Genomic DNA, 18171 nt, shown 5'->3' with positions numbered 1-18171 from the left:
CTTAACCTTTCTGGGCTTCTGTTTCCTCATCTGTAAAAATAGACTTGGACTTGATAACCTTTAAGAATCCCTTCATGCTTTAGATAATGATCATATGAATTCTTTCTCTGTTAATGAATAGATGATTTTCTGCCCACTGGAGTTTTAGAATCATTTCGTTTATGAATGCTTGTGTATTGGTTCCACCTGTAATGAGCAACAATGACATGCTAGGCTCCTGGCATACAATACCTTATTGACAAAGAAAACCCTAAAGCCTGGATTAGGGTACAGATAGCACTCATAAGAAGAAATTTTTAAATGTGAACTGAAAGGGAAACGGGGGTTCCAACCCTATGAAATAAAATACAGCTTTATATCTGTTTTAAATGCCCTGCAGGATGGCTTCCTAAGGGAATAGAATACTATTTGCTTAATAGACTGATAGAATTCACTCCATCTAATCAAGCTTCACATACTCTCCCATGTCAGCAGAGCATTCATCTGCAGTCAGCAATTTATAGTGTCATTGTAGAAAGCTGCCTCCGAGTGCTTATAATTTGCATGAATCTGAGCATTGTTAACTAAAATTTTCTTTCTCTCTTTCTCTGGGTGTATATGTGTCTTTCCCAAGCAATCGGTTCGATTGATATCATTGTGCCAAAGATTATCCAGGTCCTTCTTGTCTAGGAGTAACATGAGCGTCGCCAGAAGCGATGATACTCTGGTAAGCGGACATGTTGACTTTTCATGTGGTCTCTTCTTAATTTCCTTTGTGTACAGTATTTAAGTTCTACCTTTCCTCTGCAGTCTGAGATAACCTAGAACCAGAAGTGTAGCAATTTAATTTGGCTATTTTAGTTCTTCTTGAGAGGACACTGATAGAATGTACTCCTCTGCCCTTTCTTCTTTGTTAACGGTGGTGTGGTCCCTTCTTCGTTCCCCAGCCCTCCTTTTGAATAGAGCAGTTAAAGAGAAGAATTCCTCCATCCTTAAAGGACCTGAAGTTTCCCAGCCATTTATAGCCACAAAAATGAGGGCTGTCTGCTTCCATTGATGATATGGAATCCCAGATTATAGTAGTTTTAGAGAAATAGGAACCCACCCCAGGGGAAAAAGAAAATGTAAGAGTAGCCACTATTGTACCCTAAGAGGAGTTATGAAGCTTTATTGCTTCAGCTTTATTGCCAAAGCCACATTTGATTTATTAACAATGTACTCACTGCCCTAAGGCCATTTAGGATGAATACAGATTTTCCCCCCAATCCAAATTGAAAGCTAATCTCAGATTAACCCTCCCGATAAGACTCTAAACATCTGAGTTAGATGAGCCTTTCCCCTGACAGTCAAACAACAGGGCTTTTTGTTAAATCTGGAGGGACAGGAACCCTACAGATACAGGCTTTCTATGGGAACTGTCTTGCCTCTGGCAACCTAATATTTTCATGTTTCCTGAATGGGATCCAGGAATTCTATCCATGGCTTCTAATCAGACCTTGGTTTCCCCCTGACTATTAAGCTTAACAAACCTAAGATGTTTAGCATGGAGAATAGGATAAGAGGGAACAAAATTAAAGAAAAGGGATTTAGGATGGCAAGTGATAGAATGAACTGTAGGGAGGAAGGAAGAAAACGGAATAAGAACTAATGGTCTAATATAAGGCTGCTAGTGAGTAAAATTGTATATATTGTATATAAATTAAAGTAATATATGTATAATATATATATAATGTATATAAAATAAAGTAAAATTGTATATAAGATAATAGCTAGAATTGTTAAATCAATTTTAACAGGATTAATATCAACTAAGGCAGAATATAGAGCACAAGCATTCTGTTTTTCCATTCAGAAGCTTGTTTCCTATTATTTTAGTTACAAAGATTCTGTGAAAGTTTCATGTTTCAAACATCTAATGCCCAGTGGACTTGCGCGTCGGCTATGGGGGGTGGGGGGGAGGAAAAGAAAATGATCTATGTCTTTAACGAATAATGCTTGGAAATGATCAAATAAAATATATTTTTTAAAAAAGGGGGAAAAAAAGAAAGTTTCATGTTTCCTTTTCTTTTCTATTCATCTCCTATTTTTCTTTTCTCTGTCTTCTCTTCTCTTCTTTCTCCTCCCTAATTCTTCTTGCATTTCTCATATACAGACATTTCCTGTGAGCCAATTTTGATGACAATATAAAAGCAAAAATGGTGGCATATCTAAAATTCACATAATCAACCTTTATGCAGGTTTTAATCTTGTAAAAAAGCAAATAATTACATTATTAAAACCTGTTTGAAGGCTGACTATATAGACTTTTAAGGATACAAACCAGAAAACAAAAAAGAAAGATGTTTTTGTTATTTTGCAAAAAAAACAAACAAAAATAATCTAATATTGGGTCTGTATAGATGTACTATTTTCTGGAGTGTTTATACACTTGGAAGATAATCACAAATTTATAAATCCATAAGTTTAAGCATAGTTTTGTTTTGCTTATCTTTCTGGCCACTTACCTTCTAGCAGTCTTTTTTAACAGGTCTCATTATTAGCATAGCTTGATATATAAATGATTTGGAGACAGCACAAATTCATTTCAAGTAAAATAATATATGTAAAAGGTTTTTCAAGCCTTAAGCTGCTATATAAATGCTAGCTATTATTATCATTATCATTATTGTTAGTTGAAAAATAGTCAATTGGGAAAACATTTTCAAGTGCATGATCTCATTTTGCTTATTTCTTACTCCAAAATAGGATTTAGATATTCATGGAATCATAATTATTGAGCATTAAGAGACCTTAGAAGCTATCTAGCCCACTGCCTTCATTTTACAGGTGAAGAAACTGAGGCCAGGGAAGTCAGTGTATCTTCCCCATTTGAATACAAGTCCTCAGATTCTATAGCCAGAGTGATCTTCCACAGTACCAGACTGCCTCTCTAAGGTTTTTTATATTGCATTTATCATAGTGGTAGCCAAGATCAGTATATTTTGACATGGCCCCATTATAAACAGAAAGAACTATAGCTGATTTTTAACATTACTAAATATTGAAATTTGTTTCCTTTCTAACACTCCATAAAATTGTAATTTTATGTAGATGCTTGTTAGATGTCGATGTTCAGTGGATTGAATGAGCTTTGAAAATGAAGATTCTGTAACTAATAGAGTATTGGTGGCATTATTAATTGGTATCGCCATTTGGAAAGCAATTTGAAATTATGCTAAGAAAGGAACTAGGGTGCCCATCCACTTTGACCCAGAAATCCCACTCCTGAGCATATATCCCAACAAGGTGCCTCAATCAGCAGGAATTTATTAAATTCCTACTGTGCTCCAGGCACTATGATAAATACCAGGGATATCAAGAAGGGCAAAAAAAAACCAGTCCCTGTATTCAAGGAACTAACAGCACTTTCTCTAATAACAAAGAACAGGAAATAGAATAGATGTCCATTGCCTAGAAAATAGCTAAATAACATATAGTACCTCACAGTAATAGAATATCACTGCAGGACAAGACAGCACAGTGGATAGAGTACCAGGCGTGAAGTTGGGAGAACCTGAGTTCAAATCTGGCCTTGGATACTTCCTAACAGTGTGACCCTAGGGAAGTCACTTAATCCCAGTTGTCTAGCTCTTCTGCATTGGAATCAATATTTAGTATTGATTCTAAGACAGAAAGTAAGGTTTTAAAAAAATAGATATCACTGCATTGTGAAAAACAGTGAACATGAAGAATATAGGAATACATGGAAAGACTTGTATAAACTGATACAAGGCAAAGGAAAAAGAACCAGAAAAACAAAATACAGAATTAATATTACAGTGTATATTTTTAAAAACAATAAGCTAAAAGATATTTAATTACACAATCAAGCTTGGTCCCAAAGAACAGTTGACGAAATCTATCTCCTTTCCTTCTTTGCAGCATTGGGGATCTATGAGCATGGACCATTTCATACACTGTCAGATTCAGTTGATATTTTGGTTAATTTTGCTGAAATGCTTTTTTCAACCTTTTTTCTTCACTGTTATTCTTTGGAAGCCTGTGGGGAAGGGAAGTGGTGAAAGCTAATTTAAGAAATGGAAATCATGTAAAAACAAAAATATCAATAATTTTGTTTTTAAAGGAAGTAGCTTTGGATGCATGGTTCCCTTCATTACCTGTAGTAGTCTTGGAGTTAGAATTCTCTACCTTTCCTATGTAAATCCATTATATCCCCATTGATTTAAAAAGGTGTAAAAAATCATCAATTTGCTCTTCTTTTTCCTTACCTGTTTCTTTCAAGGATGAAGAAGATTCCTTTGTGATGAAAGCAGTCATTCATGCCATCAATGATGACAATGTTCCTGGGCTTCAGCATCTTCTGGGCTCGTTGACTAATTATGATGTGAATCAGCCTAACAAGGTCTGACATGATTCTTCTAGGATGATTTTATATGTCATCTTGTACAGCAAGGGGTCATTGAATCGGAAGTATTTTTCAAGCCTGAAAAGCTTGAGGTGAAAAGAGTTCAGCTGATTTCCCCCTCTCCTCACTAGTTGGAAATCTTTGAACCACAAGGCAAAGTCATTTTAGTTTACAATTTGTTTCAAATTAGAAATATAGAATCTTTTTTGGCACGTGAGACTCAACTGTCAGTGCTTCTGCCTGTGAGATTTGAAAGCCACTCATTCTTGCAAATAAAAATGCCATTTTAAATCATTAATCTCAGTCAGGAAAAGATATGTGGCTCTTTTGACCCTCTTCTACTTCTATTATGAAGTAGCAGAGCTATATTGCTGTTGATTGTATAGGGAAAAGGCCAATGGGGACAATTTTGACATTGATCTAATATTTCAATGTGGGATTCTTCTCTTTCTCAAGTATTTGAAAAGTGTATTTCTCTTGTTTATTCCCAGCATGGGACACCTCCATTACTGATCGCCGCAGGCTGTGGGAACATTCAGATGCTGCAATTACTTATTAAGAGAGGTGCAAGAATAGATGTCCAGGATAAGGTGATAACTGTTTAATTTCAAATGAAAAGGGGTTTGGGATGTTTTCTTTTTAAGAATTTGTGCCACATTGTTTTAAAGATAACAGGGAAATGCATAGGCATGCCTAGTTCATTTTTCAAATTTTTAAAAGTCAAAATATATTGCCTAAATATCCAATAATAACCTAACCTGTAGATTAGATGCTCTGCTTTTTGGCTGTGTTCAGTAAGAACGATACCATTTATAAAGCACTTCTTAGCTTACAAAGTGCTTTTCCCCAAAATGCTGTCCATCTAAAGAATTGATGGAGTCTGAATGATGATTGAAGTGTATCTTTTTTAAATTTTCCTTGGTTTTGGTCTGTCTTTTCTTCTACAACATGACTAATATGGAAATATGTTTTGTATGACTGCACATATATAATCTCTGTCAAATCACTTACCATCACAAGGAGGGAAGAGGGAAGAGAAGTAGGGAGAAAATTCGGATCTCAAAATGTTTTTAAATCTTAAAAATTGGTTTTGCATTTAAAAACTCAAAAAACACAAAGTGCTTTCCCCACAGAGCTATTGATGAGGATGTGCACGCATTTATTACCACCATATTACTTATGAGGAACCTGAAGTTCAGCCATACTGGTGTCACTTGTGATATCACTTGTGGTATGGTGGGTGCATTAGACTCAGAGTAAGAAAGTCCTGAGTTAGAATCCTCCTTCAGATAAGTTACATGACTGGGCTAGTCATGTTGTCTCTCAGGGCATCAGTTTCCTCATCTGTAAAAGAAGGGAGAGAGACTTGATAGCTTATAAGCTCCTTTCCACCTCTAAGTCTATGAACCCATTTTCAAACCCATCTGTAATCTAAACTCTCTATAATGCTCTCCTGCTGATTCTTTTCTTTGTATATTGCCAGATTTTATTCCTTACTCAGAACATTTCTTGAATAATGTTAAATATCGTACTTGGGAAAGTTTCCATTATTTATTTCACATTACCAGAAATTCAATTTGCCAGCACATTTTTAGGGCAGCAGTAGAAGAGCAGTAAATATGATAGTCTTAGAAATAGCATTTCCACCAAAACACTACTGTGAGAGATTTCATGTCAGCAATGTTGATGGCACTGATTAGTTCCTGATAACTATTCAGTGGTTCAAATCCTCCTTTCCCAAAACATTTCAGAATAATTGGATATTTTTGTTCATGCCGATTAAAATATCAAAGAAATAATTGCTCGATTGTTAAGGTGTGTTCTTTATTGTCAAACCTAGTACTCTAGAAAAGGCTTCTTAAGTCGTTTGGCCTTATTAATAAGCTAGCAATTTCCAAATTGGAATGTGAGTCTTTTTAGGTACTTAGAAGCTCTCGTTTGGTTATTTGTTGCTCTATGGAAAATGGCAATGGATGAGCATGACTTTGTAAAGGAAGAGAGACCTTCAGCTCTCCGGGAGTGACTTTTTATATTATTTCTGAACAGGCTGGATCAAATGCAATCTATTGGGCATCTCGACATGGTCACGTTGAGACGCTGAAATTTCTTAATGAGAATAAATGCCCTTTGGACGTTAAAGATAAGGTAAGAGAATTGAGCCTCTGAAGTCTAACCAAAGCATATGATGAAAAGGTGCATATTGGGAATTTGCTTATTGTTGTGTGAATAATGACTCAAAGGGCAAATGGTAAGGACTAAAATCTCCTTGCAGAGAATTTAAATTGCGTGTTATTTGGGGCTGATAGTGTGCACTAATAGTGAAACCAGTTGACAGTTAAATCTGCCATGACTCAATGAGCTGATGGTGAATAGTTCCCCCTCAGCTTGGGTTGGGGGGCGAAAAAAAGCATGACAATGTTCTAGTGGGCAGAGCATTGGGCTCCATTCTGTGCTTTTTTCATTGACTCTGCTTGCCACGGAGTAAGGATTTTTAATACTCTCTTCTTCAGTTTTCTCAGTTGTTTCAAGTAGTTGAAATTAATGAATTTCCTCCTAGAAGCATTGGGAGAGTTACTGAGATGATCCAAATTCACCAAGGTCTTTGACAGGCAGGTTATAAATCATTGATTGAGTGAGATTCCTAATGTTTGCAGTCGATAGGTCAATGCATCCGAGACCTGTAGTTTTTTGTGTGTGTTTGGGTTTTTTTTGGCATAACACTTTTATCCACCAACACAGATCACACACTGTCCACTGTCTATAACTAATATTTTTAAAGAGTGATCTGAGGCTGTGTGGTTAGGTGACTTCACACAGTGAGCAAAAGAAGAAGAATTTGAGTCCAAGTCTTTGTGACTCTAAATTCAGCATTTTATATTGATGACTCTTGGGATGTTTAAATTCTATTTCATTCTATTTATTTTATTAATAATTGTCTCCATTTTACTTTACTTTTTACTTTATTTTGTATTATTATGTGTATTTCATTATTTTAGATTTTTATAGATTAGGAAACTGAGTTAAACAGAGTTAAGTGACTTGTTCTAGTCCTATACTTAATGGCAGAGCTGAAACAGATGGCCAGATTTCAGAATTCTGTGACAAGGCATATTTCCATCATGTATAGTTAGTTATTTCTTGACCAGTGATAGATAAATATACAGCTACGTAGACACACATGAAGCATGTCTTTATATATTACTAAGTATGTAATAATAGTAATAATTAGATGATGACAACAGTTAACATTTTTATAGTACCATGCTGGAATCTATGCTAAGCATCTTAGAATTATTATCTCATTAACAACCCTAAAAGGTAGGCACTATTTTAATCTCCATTTCACGGATGAGGAAAAAGAGGCAAACAAAAGTTAAGTGACTTTCTCAGGGTCACACAGTTAATCAAGTGTCTGAGACCAGATTTGAATTTGGGTCTTCTTGACCCCAGGCCAGCCCTCTATTCACTATGCCTCCTAGCTAGACCTAGATCACTGAGAGAGTTACACATATACATACTTATTTATATGGTTAAATCTATTAAAATGGAAATGTGTTTTCAAACCGTAATAGAGCACAAGATGGAAGATATAGCAGTAAATAAGAACATAGCCCCAGTATGGTGTGATTAAGTGAAATGAAATAAAGTAGTTACTGAATTGCAGGAACCAGGAGACCTGGTCTCTACATCCAGCTCTGCTGGCCATTTGCTGTGTGACTTTGGGTAAATGCTTTCTCTTCTCTGGGTCTTGGTTTTCTTGTCTGTAAAATGGGGGAGTCAGACTTACTCTCTTAGGTTTCTTAAAGACCTAAAAACATTTGTGTACTCATTTTTAAAAAACAGCAATGGCCCCAGTATTTCAGGAAAGAGAAAAATAGATTTTTTTTTAAACCCTTACCTTCCTTCTTGGAGTCAATACTGTGTATTGGCTCCAAGGCAGAAGAGTGGTAAGAGTAGGCAATGGGGGTCAAGTGACTTGCCCAGGGTCACACAGCTGGGAAGTGTCTGAGGCCAGATTTGAACCTAGGACCTCCCGTCTCTAGGGCTAGCTCTCAATTCACTGAGCTACCCAGCTGCCCCCAGAAAAATAGATTTCGCAAGGTTTGTCATCCAAGGGGGTGGTGCTGGTACTGTTTGTTATTATTTGCACTGGTGAGATTGTAAAAGATACAGGATAACACAAGTGCCTTTGAATGGATAGCTTTACCCCAGAATGGCACACTCTGTCCTTTTGTTTCTATCCCAGATGGAAAACAATAGTTTGCACGAAGCCCATTAATTTGTTTGCTAATGCAACCATGGAGAATATGGCATGTTCGTGAATGAGTCTCTGATAGCTTTATGGCCCCCATATGAAGCGTTGTCCTGACATTTCAGATTGAGGGATGTTGCCTTTGATGTGTTTTTCAGTCTGGAGAAACAGCCCTTCATGTAGCAGCTCGCTATGGCCATGTTGATGTGGTTCAGCTACTCTGCAGTATTGGCTCCAATCCAAATTTTCAGGATAAGGTAGGTCATCATTAGCTGATACATCAACATTGCTGTCTCACTAAGGATTCATTTGCTATTTTGTATTCAATTAACCAAGAAGTCCTTTTTATGTTTATGCAACTCATGGTTTCTATCCCAGAAAACTGTCTCCCCAAGGCCAGAAACCATACCAATATACTTCTCTATCTTTTTTAAACCCTTTTCTTAATCAATATTTTGTATAATCAATAATCAATATTATGTACTGGTTCTAAGGCAGAAGAGTGGTTAGAGTTGGGCAATGGGGTTAAGTGACTTTCCCAGGGTCACACAGATAGAAAGTGTCTGAGGACAAATTTGAACCCAGGATCTTCCATTTCTAAATCTGGCTCTCAATCCATTGAACCACCTAGCCACCCCCTTCTCTTTTCTCGACCTTGGAGTAGAGTGGCCACCTCAAGCTGTAATCTCCCTAATAAATATTTTTGGTGATTCATTTTGTTTATCAATGCCTCAGCCTTTTGCATACTGAACAACTAGCTACTTTCCTGGATATGTGTAGTTTACAAGTAAAAAAGAACAAAGAAAATTCACCTAGTAATTTAGACTTAAGTGACTTTATACAAAGACAACTTTGTGATGACTAAACACTGCTAGAAGTATAATCAGCTGAGGGAAAACTTTGAATCATAGGTAGCTTGGGTTTAACAAATGAGGCAATTTTCAAGAAAAATGGCAGAAATTGACTCCCTTCTGAGCTCTCATTGTTCAGAGTTTAGCTGACAATGCCAGTGGGCTCTGTCAAGTCATCTGTCGCTAACATGCCGAGACAACTGAATCATGCGGTTCAGAAATCTACAAAGTTGTTCTAGCTATAAAGAAATAAAAATGATAAAAGAGAGGAACTTGTTATATGCAATTTGGAGCTGAGCTGGAGAAACTATTTCTTAATACTGATGTTCCCAATCTCTGTTATTTTGTAGTGAAATTCATTGATCAAACATTTATTAATTTCTAAGGATACAAAAACAGGCTGAAAAACAGTTCAAGGAGCTTATATTTGGGGCTAGGAAGAGGGAGGTAAAATATTTACACAGATAAATACAAGATTACAAGGAACGGTCAATGCAAGCTCTTCTCCTATCACATCCCCAGATGACTTTGCCACTGAGGAAGGAACTCTCGTGTACTGTGTGTTTCATCTCCTCTTGCCTCATTTCTCTCCTGCTACCTTCATCAATTTGTCCAGGAAGAAGAAACTCCTTTGCACTGTGCTGCCTGGCATGGCTATTACTCAGTGGCCAAAGCACTTTGTGAGGCTGATTGCAGTGTGAACATTAAAAACAGAGAAGGGGAGACTCCACTTTTGACAGCCTCTGCCAGGGGTTACCATGATATTGTGGAATGCCTTGCAGAGCATGGGGCCGACCTTGATGCAACCGACAAGGTGAGTAATGTGTGATTGAGTCACACTTAGTGGGAGATTATATGTGGCGAATGAGAGTGCTGCAGAACTCCTTGTGCTCCTAAATTACTTTGCCTAAAATAACATACTGAAATGCAGGAAGCTATAATTCTATTAAATAGACTTAAGAAAGTTTCTCTGCTCCAAGCAGCATATCTATGCCTTTTGCTAAAATGAACTCATCTTTTAAAAAAAAAAATTATTCTTTCCAACATTTGATTCATCATGAAACAGATTTCCTAATTCATCAAATGTTTAGTTTTCTTTTCCATTTTTTTTTCAATTTTGGAAGTTGACCAGTAATATTAACAAGTTTACAAATGACAAAATACTGTTCATTGTTAATATAAGTAGTTTATTTACTTTAGGTATTTTATACTTCCTAGAAAGATAATCAATGCATTCAGAAAAATTAAATTCCATGTAATGGATTAATTAAAGAAATTTTTACATAATCAACTTGTTACTTACTTAAAATAAGAACATTTTGTCATTGAGTATATAGTAGGATATAGACTAGGATGGTTAATTTTGTTATTGCCATATTATGAAGTATTTACTTGATTTAGAGTTATAGTAAATATAAAAAATCCAAGACTCTTATACATGAGAGTTTCTACCATGTAATAAATTAACCATTTCTGATTTTATGTGTAGTAAGATTAATAGTGAGTGAGGCCATAATCCAAAGAATTAGACATCTTATACATACTCTTTTGCCACACATCTTATGATATAGCCTAGAGTAGACTCTTAATGGTGCTCTAGTAATATTTCCTGATTGAACTGAAGAAATTAACATCCTTTTCCCGACAGCAAAATGATGGGAATTGCTGGCTTAATTTTTATATCTTTAAAAAAGATATTTGATTATAAATATTAAATGTACCAAATATTATTAGTCATACTGATGAAAATATTTTAAAAATATGTATATTCTAGCTATCTAATGCCACTGCTTTGACAACAATATGTTGTTACGTGGATGGACTTCATCAGTGTGAGTATTCTATCCACTAGTAAAGAACACAGCCCTTCCATGCCTTTCATTCTAGCCAGATCTCATGCATTTAATAAGTCCCTTATTGAGGCTCTATCTATCTTCCCACTGGAGGCCATCCTATTGTTTTTAATATTTTGAGCTTAAAGATGTTGAAATCAAAGTATCCATCCATTATATAGGCTCTCATTCTCACCAAAACACTAGCCAACCTCTTCTTCTAGACATATATGTCTTTCTCAGCACTTTTTGTGTATGAGTCATGGAATTACTCATATCCCGTGGTCTGCTTATATCCCCATCCTAAACCCAAAGTTAAGTAAACCAAGTGGACATCTTGATCACCAAATATTCACAACCTTCCCGATTTAAATTTACCCTTACTATTTCTTAAAGTTGTCCATGAAACTCTAAGCAATGAGATACTATCACTAATGAGACGGGGGCAATGGAAGAAAAAAACTAGTTAGAAATGTTTTCCATGTTCATTTAAAAAAGGTTTCCTTATTTGTGGTGTCTACTTTTAGGATGGACACATAGCTCTTCATCTTGCAGTAAGACGATGTCAAATGGAAGTGATCAGAACCCTCATCAGTCAGGGATGTTTTGTTGATTTCCAAGACAGACATGGAAATACTCCACTGCATGTGGCCTGCAAAGATGGAAATGTGCCCATCGTGGTGGCACTATGTGAAGCAAACTGTCTTCTGGATGTCACTAACAAGGTAAACACAAGAGAAAATGACAGTCTGTATGCTGGTTGCCATTTAAACTTAATTGACTTAAGGTTTTTGCAAACTTTCTGTTTGCTTACATTTTGCAAAGTAAATAGAATCCATGTGAAAGCACAAAAAGGAAAGATTCATTGTAAAATCATTTTAAATTGTTTAACTAAAAAAATCTTTAATTTGCCAGTGAATAAAAAGAAAATTCCTTACAAATGCTCACTCTTTCCAACTTTACTTTAAAATATATGAAGACAGCTAGGTGACTCAATGGATAAAGCGTCAGACCTGTAGACAGGAAATCTGGGGTTCAAATGTGACTTTAGACACTTCCTAGCTATGTGACCCTGGGCAAGTCACTTAACTCCAATTGCCTAGCCCTTACTGCTCATCTGCTTTGGAACTGCTAAGGGGTTTTTTAATGTGTGTGCTGCTATGAAATAATGAGTTGATTAAGGAGCATTTATTAATCTCTATTTGGCAAGCTCATGCTAAGCAAGGCAGTCATTGCTCTCCTTGAATTCCCCCTCTATTTGAGGGAGACAACTCAGCAAAAGAGTTCCGTTACAGGATAGATGACAAGCCCTAGAAATCCTTAGTGTACATGAACTAGCAGGGTGACGGTATCTAAGCATCAGAAATAGCAACAGTGACTTTAGGCTGCGGTGTCAAGGCAGATAATAAGGGTTAGTGATCCACCATCCAAAGATCACAAACAGCTCTGCTGCTCTTCACCCTGTATCACTCTCTTGGAGTCTGGATAAGGAAAGGGAGACTGGAGACCCAATTGGTGATTCCTCTGGGGTCCAGCTCAGTAGGGGAAGAAAAGGAGGGGAAGGGAAACAAGACTACTGACTAGATGCTGACGAGACATATACTATTGTCGTTTTTAATTTTGTTAGATGTAACAGTCAGCCCACTGGAAGCAGAGAATTTGGTGCAAGTGACAAGGTACTACAGAGATACTAAGTAAAAAATACTGCAAAAAGGGAAGATAACTAGAGGGAGAAAACTTGGGTTCAAATCCCAACTCCACCACTTAGACATTAAGCCAATCAGAAATAGCCACCCTCCACTTGGGAATGTCAGCTTCTTGAGAGCTGAAACTTTTGATTTTGTCTTTTGAAATACAGTTTCAAGCTCAGTACCTGATACATAGTAGGCGAAGTCCTTTCTTTTTCTAAACCCTTACCTTCTATCTTAAAATCAGTACTAAGTATCAGTTCCAAAGCAGAGGAGCAGGAAGGGGTAGGCATTCGGGGTTAAGTAATTTGCCCAGGATCACCCAGCTGGGAAGTGTCTGAGGCCATATTTTAAACCTAGAACCTCCTCTTCAGTTCTGGTTCTCAATCCACTGAGCCACCTACCTGCCGCCAAAGTCCTTTCTAATATGGATATTTTGTGCGCCATTATATTGGTTAATCTTGAGCAGGTCGCCTAACCTCTGTGGGCCTCAGTTTTCTCACCTGCAGAATAAGGGAGTTGGACGGGATAGGTTTTGAGGTTTCATTAAGCCCAAAATCAACAATCCTATGATTAGTCCTATTAAGGACAGAGGACTTAATTGGAAATCCCAAGACTCGAGTTCTCTCTGTCATCAATTTCTCCCATTGAGTGTTCAAATGGCCATGAGGAAATCATGTCTTTTTTCTTTGCTCCAAGAATTATGTAAGACATAGAGAATTATATTTATTTTCTGAATATTTTGAGAAGGAAGAACAATGAATTAAATGTACATAAAAGATTTGCATGGGAACGGTGCAATGTAAATACAAAGTGTTGGTTTGCAAAAGTTGGGTAAGTCATTTCTTCCTAAACAGTCTTCTGATTTTGTTACCAAATAAAACAGAATCCAGCCTTCCATTTCTATTCGTGGATATAACTGACAATTTAGTCATAAAAAGCAAATACCGTTGGTGTGTTAGGGTTTGGTTTTTTTTAGCTTTTTTCCCCTCAGTGACAAACCCCCAAAAAGGCAAGATGAAATGAAAAGTTATTTCATCGAGAATGAATTTGTATTTTAAGAGGCATACATTTTAATAGACACCCTATTTTTTATCACGGTTTGTTTTATGTACATAAAATTAATTACCGTGGCAGTTGGAAAATTATGCCTCTCTTTAAAAAATGTTGCTGCTCCGAGCTTTTATGAGATCATGCGTAATGGAAATTAAAATGAATATCCGTCGTATTTTAGGAAGCACGAAAAAGCCATATTCCACGTCCTAGCCATTAGCTTCTGGGATTTTGTTAGTTTATCTCATTCTAAAATAGCTAAATCAGTCCTATAATTTAAAAATAGCTTCACAGTAAAACCAACTGTAATATTAAACATCAGTAAGGTCTAGGCTTTCCCCCGGGAATCTTTATATGAATAAAAGGCTGCTTCAGAGAAAATTCCTGGCACTAATTTGATACCTTTAGTCCTGCCTATTATGCTATCTGCCAGTCGGCTGTGCGCTCCCAGTGCCTGACATTTAGCTTTAAATATCTCTCTCAGTGTGAAGGTGAAGGAACATTGTGCTCTCCTGCTGCTTCACAGTAACATGAAGGCAGGAATGAGGAGTTACTTCTGCCATCGCCCTAACCCAGTGCAAAAATGTATTCTCTCCGAATGTGATGTTCTTGCTTTTCTTTTTTCCTGCTTGCTTTTGATATTGAAGAAATAATCCTAGAATATGAGTTAGTGAGTAAGCATATATTGAGCACTTACTGTTTCCAGATGGAGTTAATATTTAAATATTTACCTGTTCATTTAATAAAGTATATAGATGCTTATACACACACACACACACACACACACACGTGTGTGTGTGTGTGTGTGTGTGTGTGTGTGTGTGTGTTTATTCAAAGCTGCCCTGGTTTAGCATCCACCTCTTATAGGAACCTTCTTCAGTTTGAGAGTTCAGATCTATTTTGTTTGTTTGTTTTCTGTTTTTAAAAACTCTTACTTTCCACCTTAGAATCAATACTATGTATTGGTTCCAAGGCAGAAGAATGGTAAAGGCTGGACAATGGGGGTTAAGTGACTTGCCCAGGGTCACACAGCTACGAAGTGTCTGAGACCAGATTTGAACTCTTGTCTTGCCCTTGTCTCTAGGCCTGACTCTCAATCCATTGAGCCACCCAGTTGCCCCTCAGGTCTATTTGAATGGGCAACTAAATACAGACTCATTATGCAAAAGTTTGCCTAATTGAAAGTAAATGCTAATACTTAATATTAAATTAAATTATTTCATTATGAGAGAAGGCATCTAAACTCAGAGATCATCAATTTATTTTATTTTTTAAACTCTTATCTTCTATATTAGAATCAATACTAAGTATCATTTCCAAGTCTGAAGAGTAGTAAGGCTACTAGGCAATGAGGATTAAGTGACTTGCCCAGAGTTTCACAGCTAAGAAGTATCTAAGGCCAAATTTGAACCCAGGACTTCCCATCTCCAGGTCTGCCTTCTTTTTTCCACTGAAACACTCAACTACCCATATTATATTATTATATAAATTATTATTATATAATCATATAAATATTAATTTGTTTTAATAAGATTTTTAATAACTTTTTTACAGAGCCTAATTTTCCTTCTATATCTTTCCTCCCCTCCCCACTAGAAAATCATCTTATATAACAGATCTTTTTAAAAGAAACGAAAAACAGGAAATATCAGCCAAAATAAAAGATATCCCCCCAAACAATATGTGTAATATTCCTCGCTGTGCTCTCTCCTCCAATACAAAGTGGTGATGGGAAGATATTTTTTCATCTCTCTTCTTTGGAGCCAAGTTTGGATTTTGTTGTTCTTGTTTGTTTGTTTTATCCAATTTACTTTAAAACTTAAGTTCATGATATTCCTGAATTTTTCTCAGTCCCCCGTCTTCTGGAGAAGAGTTTAGGCCAGTCTTGCTCTATCTGTTCTACTTCTTAAAAACAGGTGACAAGAAGAGCAGCATTTTTAGGACTACGAAAATACAAAGACAATTGAAAGGTCTAATTACCTCATCAAATTACATTCTGCCATATTGTGCTAATTAAAGCAATCATCTTGTCAACGTGGCTACTGGGAAATGGCATCATCCCAAGTTTAGGATGGACTGCCATTCTTTCCATATAGTTACTGATTATTTAACTTTTTATGCTCTGATTACCTTCCCAAAAGATAAAAAATGAGAACTCAGACTCCAATTTCCCTACTACTAATGTGTGTGATTTGAACTTTGGCTCTCATTACTCTAAAATATAGCTATATCATTATTCTTCTACCAGGAGCCTTAAAAAGAAGAGCTCTTTTCTTATAATTACTCCAAAGAACAAAAAAGAGTAAGATAAATGGCGAATGAAGACTGTAGTTATTTGACCTGTCATGAGCTAGACATATTTCTGAGGGAGGAAAGAGAAACAAAAATAGAGAATGTTCATTAAAAAAAAAAAATAGAGAGGCAGGAAGGTGGCTCAGGAGATAGAGAGCCAGCCTAGAGACAGGAAGTCCCTGGTTCAAATCAAAACATTCTGGCTACGTGACCCTGGGCAAGTCACTTAACTCCAATTGCCTAGCCCTAACCTTTTGTCTTAGAACCAGGCAATTCTTAGTATCAATTTTAAGACAACAGGTAAGGGTTTTCTTTTGTTTTTGTTTTGTTTTCTTTTAGTGGCCCTTATTGAAATCAAGGTCTCAAAACGTAAGCCTTAGAGAATCCTGCCAGATCCCTCATCTCTGTCATTTCAACTTTGTCATTTATTATCAATGTCATCTCTTATTTTCTCTTAATCTTTTCCATTAGCTCATTCCCAGAATTATCTGCTGCTACCATCTCCATGATATCACTGCATTCCTCAAAACCATCCTCTCTCCACTTCCTAGCTGTGTGACCCTGGGCAAGTCATTTGACCCCCATTGCCTAGCCCTGACCACTCTTCTGCCTTGGAGCCAATGCACAGTATTGACTCCAAGACAGAAGGTAAGGGTTTAAAAAAAAATAAAAATAAATAAAAATAATAAAATAAAATAAATTTTAAAAAAACCCATCCTCTCTCCTCTCTTACTTGAATTGGCCCTTTAACCTCAGGCTTCTTTCAGACCATTTTTCATATATTATACCTTGCAACCAAAAAGTACTACTAGCGATGACATTTGAGCTTATTTTGACCTCTTCCATGTTATGTCGCTTATACAAACTATCTTCCTCGAATTACTGAAACATTCTCTTCACATCGCTGTCTAGTGAAATCTTTGTCTTACTTTTCCCATGATGTCTTAATGATTACTGCTTGATAGCACAGTTTGAGATGTGGTACAGCTAGGCCATCTTCTTTCTTCACATTTTTTCATTAATTCCCTTGATATTATTGATATTTTGTTATTTTTTTCTAGCTCCATAAAATAATTTTTGTTAGTTTGGAATGGCACTAAATAAGTAAATTAATTTAGGTTGAATTGCCACTTTATTATATTGGCTCAGCCTACCCAGGAGCAATTCATATTTTTTTAGTTGTTTAGATCTGCCTTTATTTATCTGTTCCCATATGCTGTTTTTTTAACCCATACCTTTTGTGTTAGAATCAATACTTTGTATTGGTTCAAAGGCAAAGGAATGGTAAGGGCTAGGCAATAAAGATTAGGTGACTTGCCCAGATTCACATAGCCTGGAAGTGTCTTGAGGTCAGATTTGAACCCAGGACCTCCCATCTGACTGTGGCTCTCAATCCACTAAGCCATCCAAGTGATGCCCCCACCCCCCCACCATAATATCTTAATGGATTCTCACCCCACCTCCAAAGTGATGCTTCCTTCCTCTATATCTCTTCTCTATGTTTTATCAAATTCTAAATTGTATTGTAGTCTTTTGGTATATGTATAACCCTAATAGTCCTCAAGGACAGAAACTATAATTTCCCCCCTTATTTATTAGTATATTTATACAGTAGGTACTCAGTAAATACTTATTGAATTAAATCAGATCTCTAGAACTAGAAGTCTCTAGCAGTATAATTTTAATCCAGCCTAATAAATTTTGCCATTGTCTTAACCACATTAATTCTATACTGTTAATACTGCCTTTATCTATCTGTTCCTCTAGATCACCTAATAATCACAACTAGAATGAGTTGGAATCATATTTAGAAGGAATC

At 36.4% G+C, this 18171-nt stretch overlaps 1 protein-coding gene across 4 annotated transcripts in view; it reads left to right on the top strand.

Moving 5' to 3' along the window:
- DAPK1 (death associated protein kinase 1) overlaps positions 1-18171 on the top strand; it is a 271050-nt gene that overhangs the window by 181688 nt on the left and 71191 nt on the right. For all 4 annotated transcript variants that reach the window (XM_007497913.3, XM_007497912.3, XM_007497914.3 and 1 more), the window contains exons 11-17: positions 614-706; positions 4262-4381; positions 4876-4974; positions 6431-6529; positions 8795-8893; positions 10104-10301; positions 11847-12044. In XM_007497913.3, coding sequence (XP_007497975.1) covers positions 614-706; positions 4262-4381; positions 4876-4974; positions 6431-6529; positions 8795-8893; positions 10104-10301; positions 11847-12044 — 906 coding nt within the window. The remainder of the gene's footprint in view (positions 1-613; positions 707-4261; positions 4382-4875; positions 4975-6430; positions 6530-8794; positions 8894-10103; positions 10302-11846; positions 12045-18171) is intronic.

The sequence above is a fragment of the Monodelphis domestica genome, chromosome 7 (genome assembly GCF_027887165.1).
Source record: "Monodelphis domestica isolate mMonDom1 chromosome 7, mMonDom1.pri, whole genome shotgun sequence".
In the NCBI taxonomy this organism is placed as follows: Eukaryota; Metazoa; Chordata; class Mammalia; order Didelphimorphia; family Didelphidae; genus Monodelphis; species Monodelphis domestica.
This window is presented reverse-complemented; position numbering and strand designations above follow the sequence as displayed.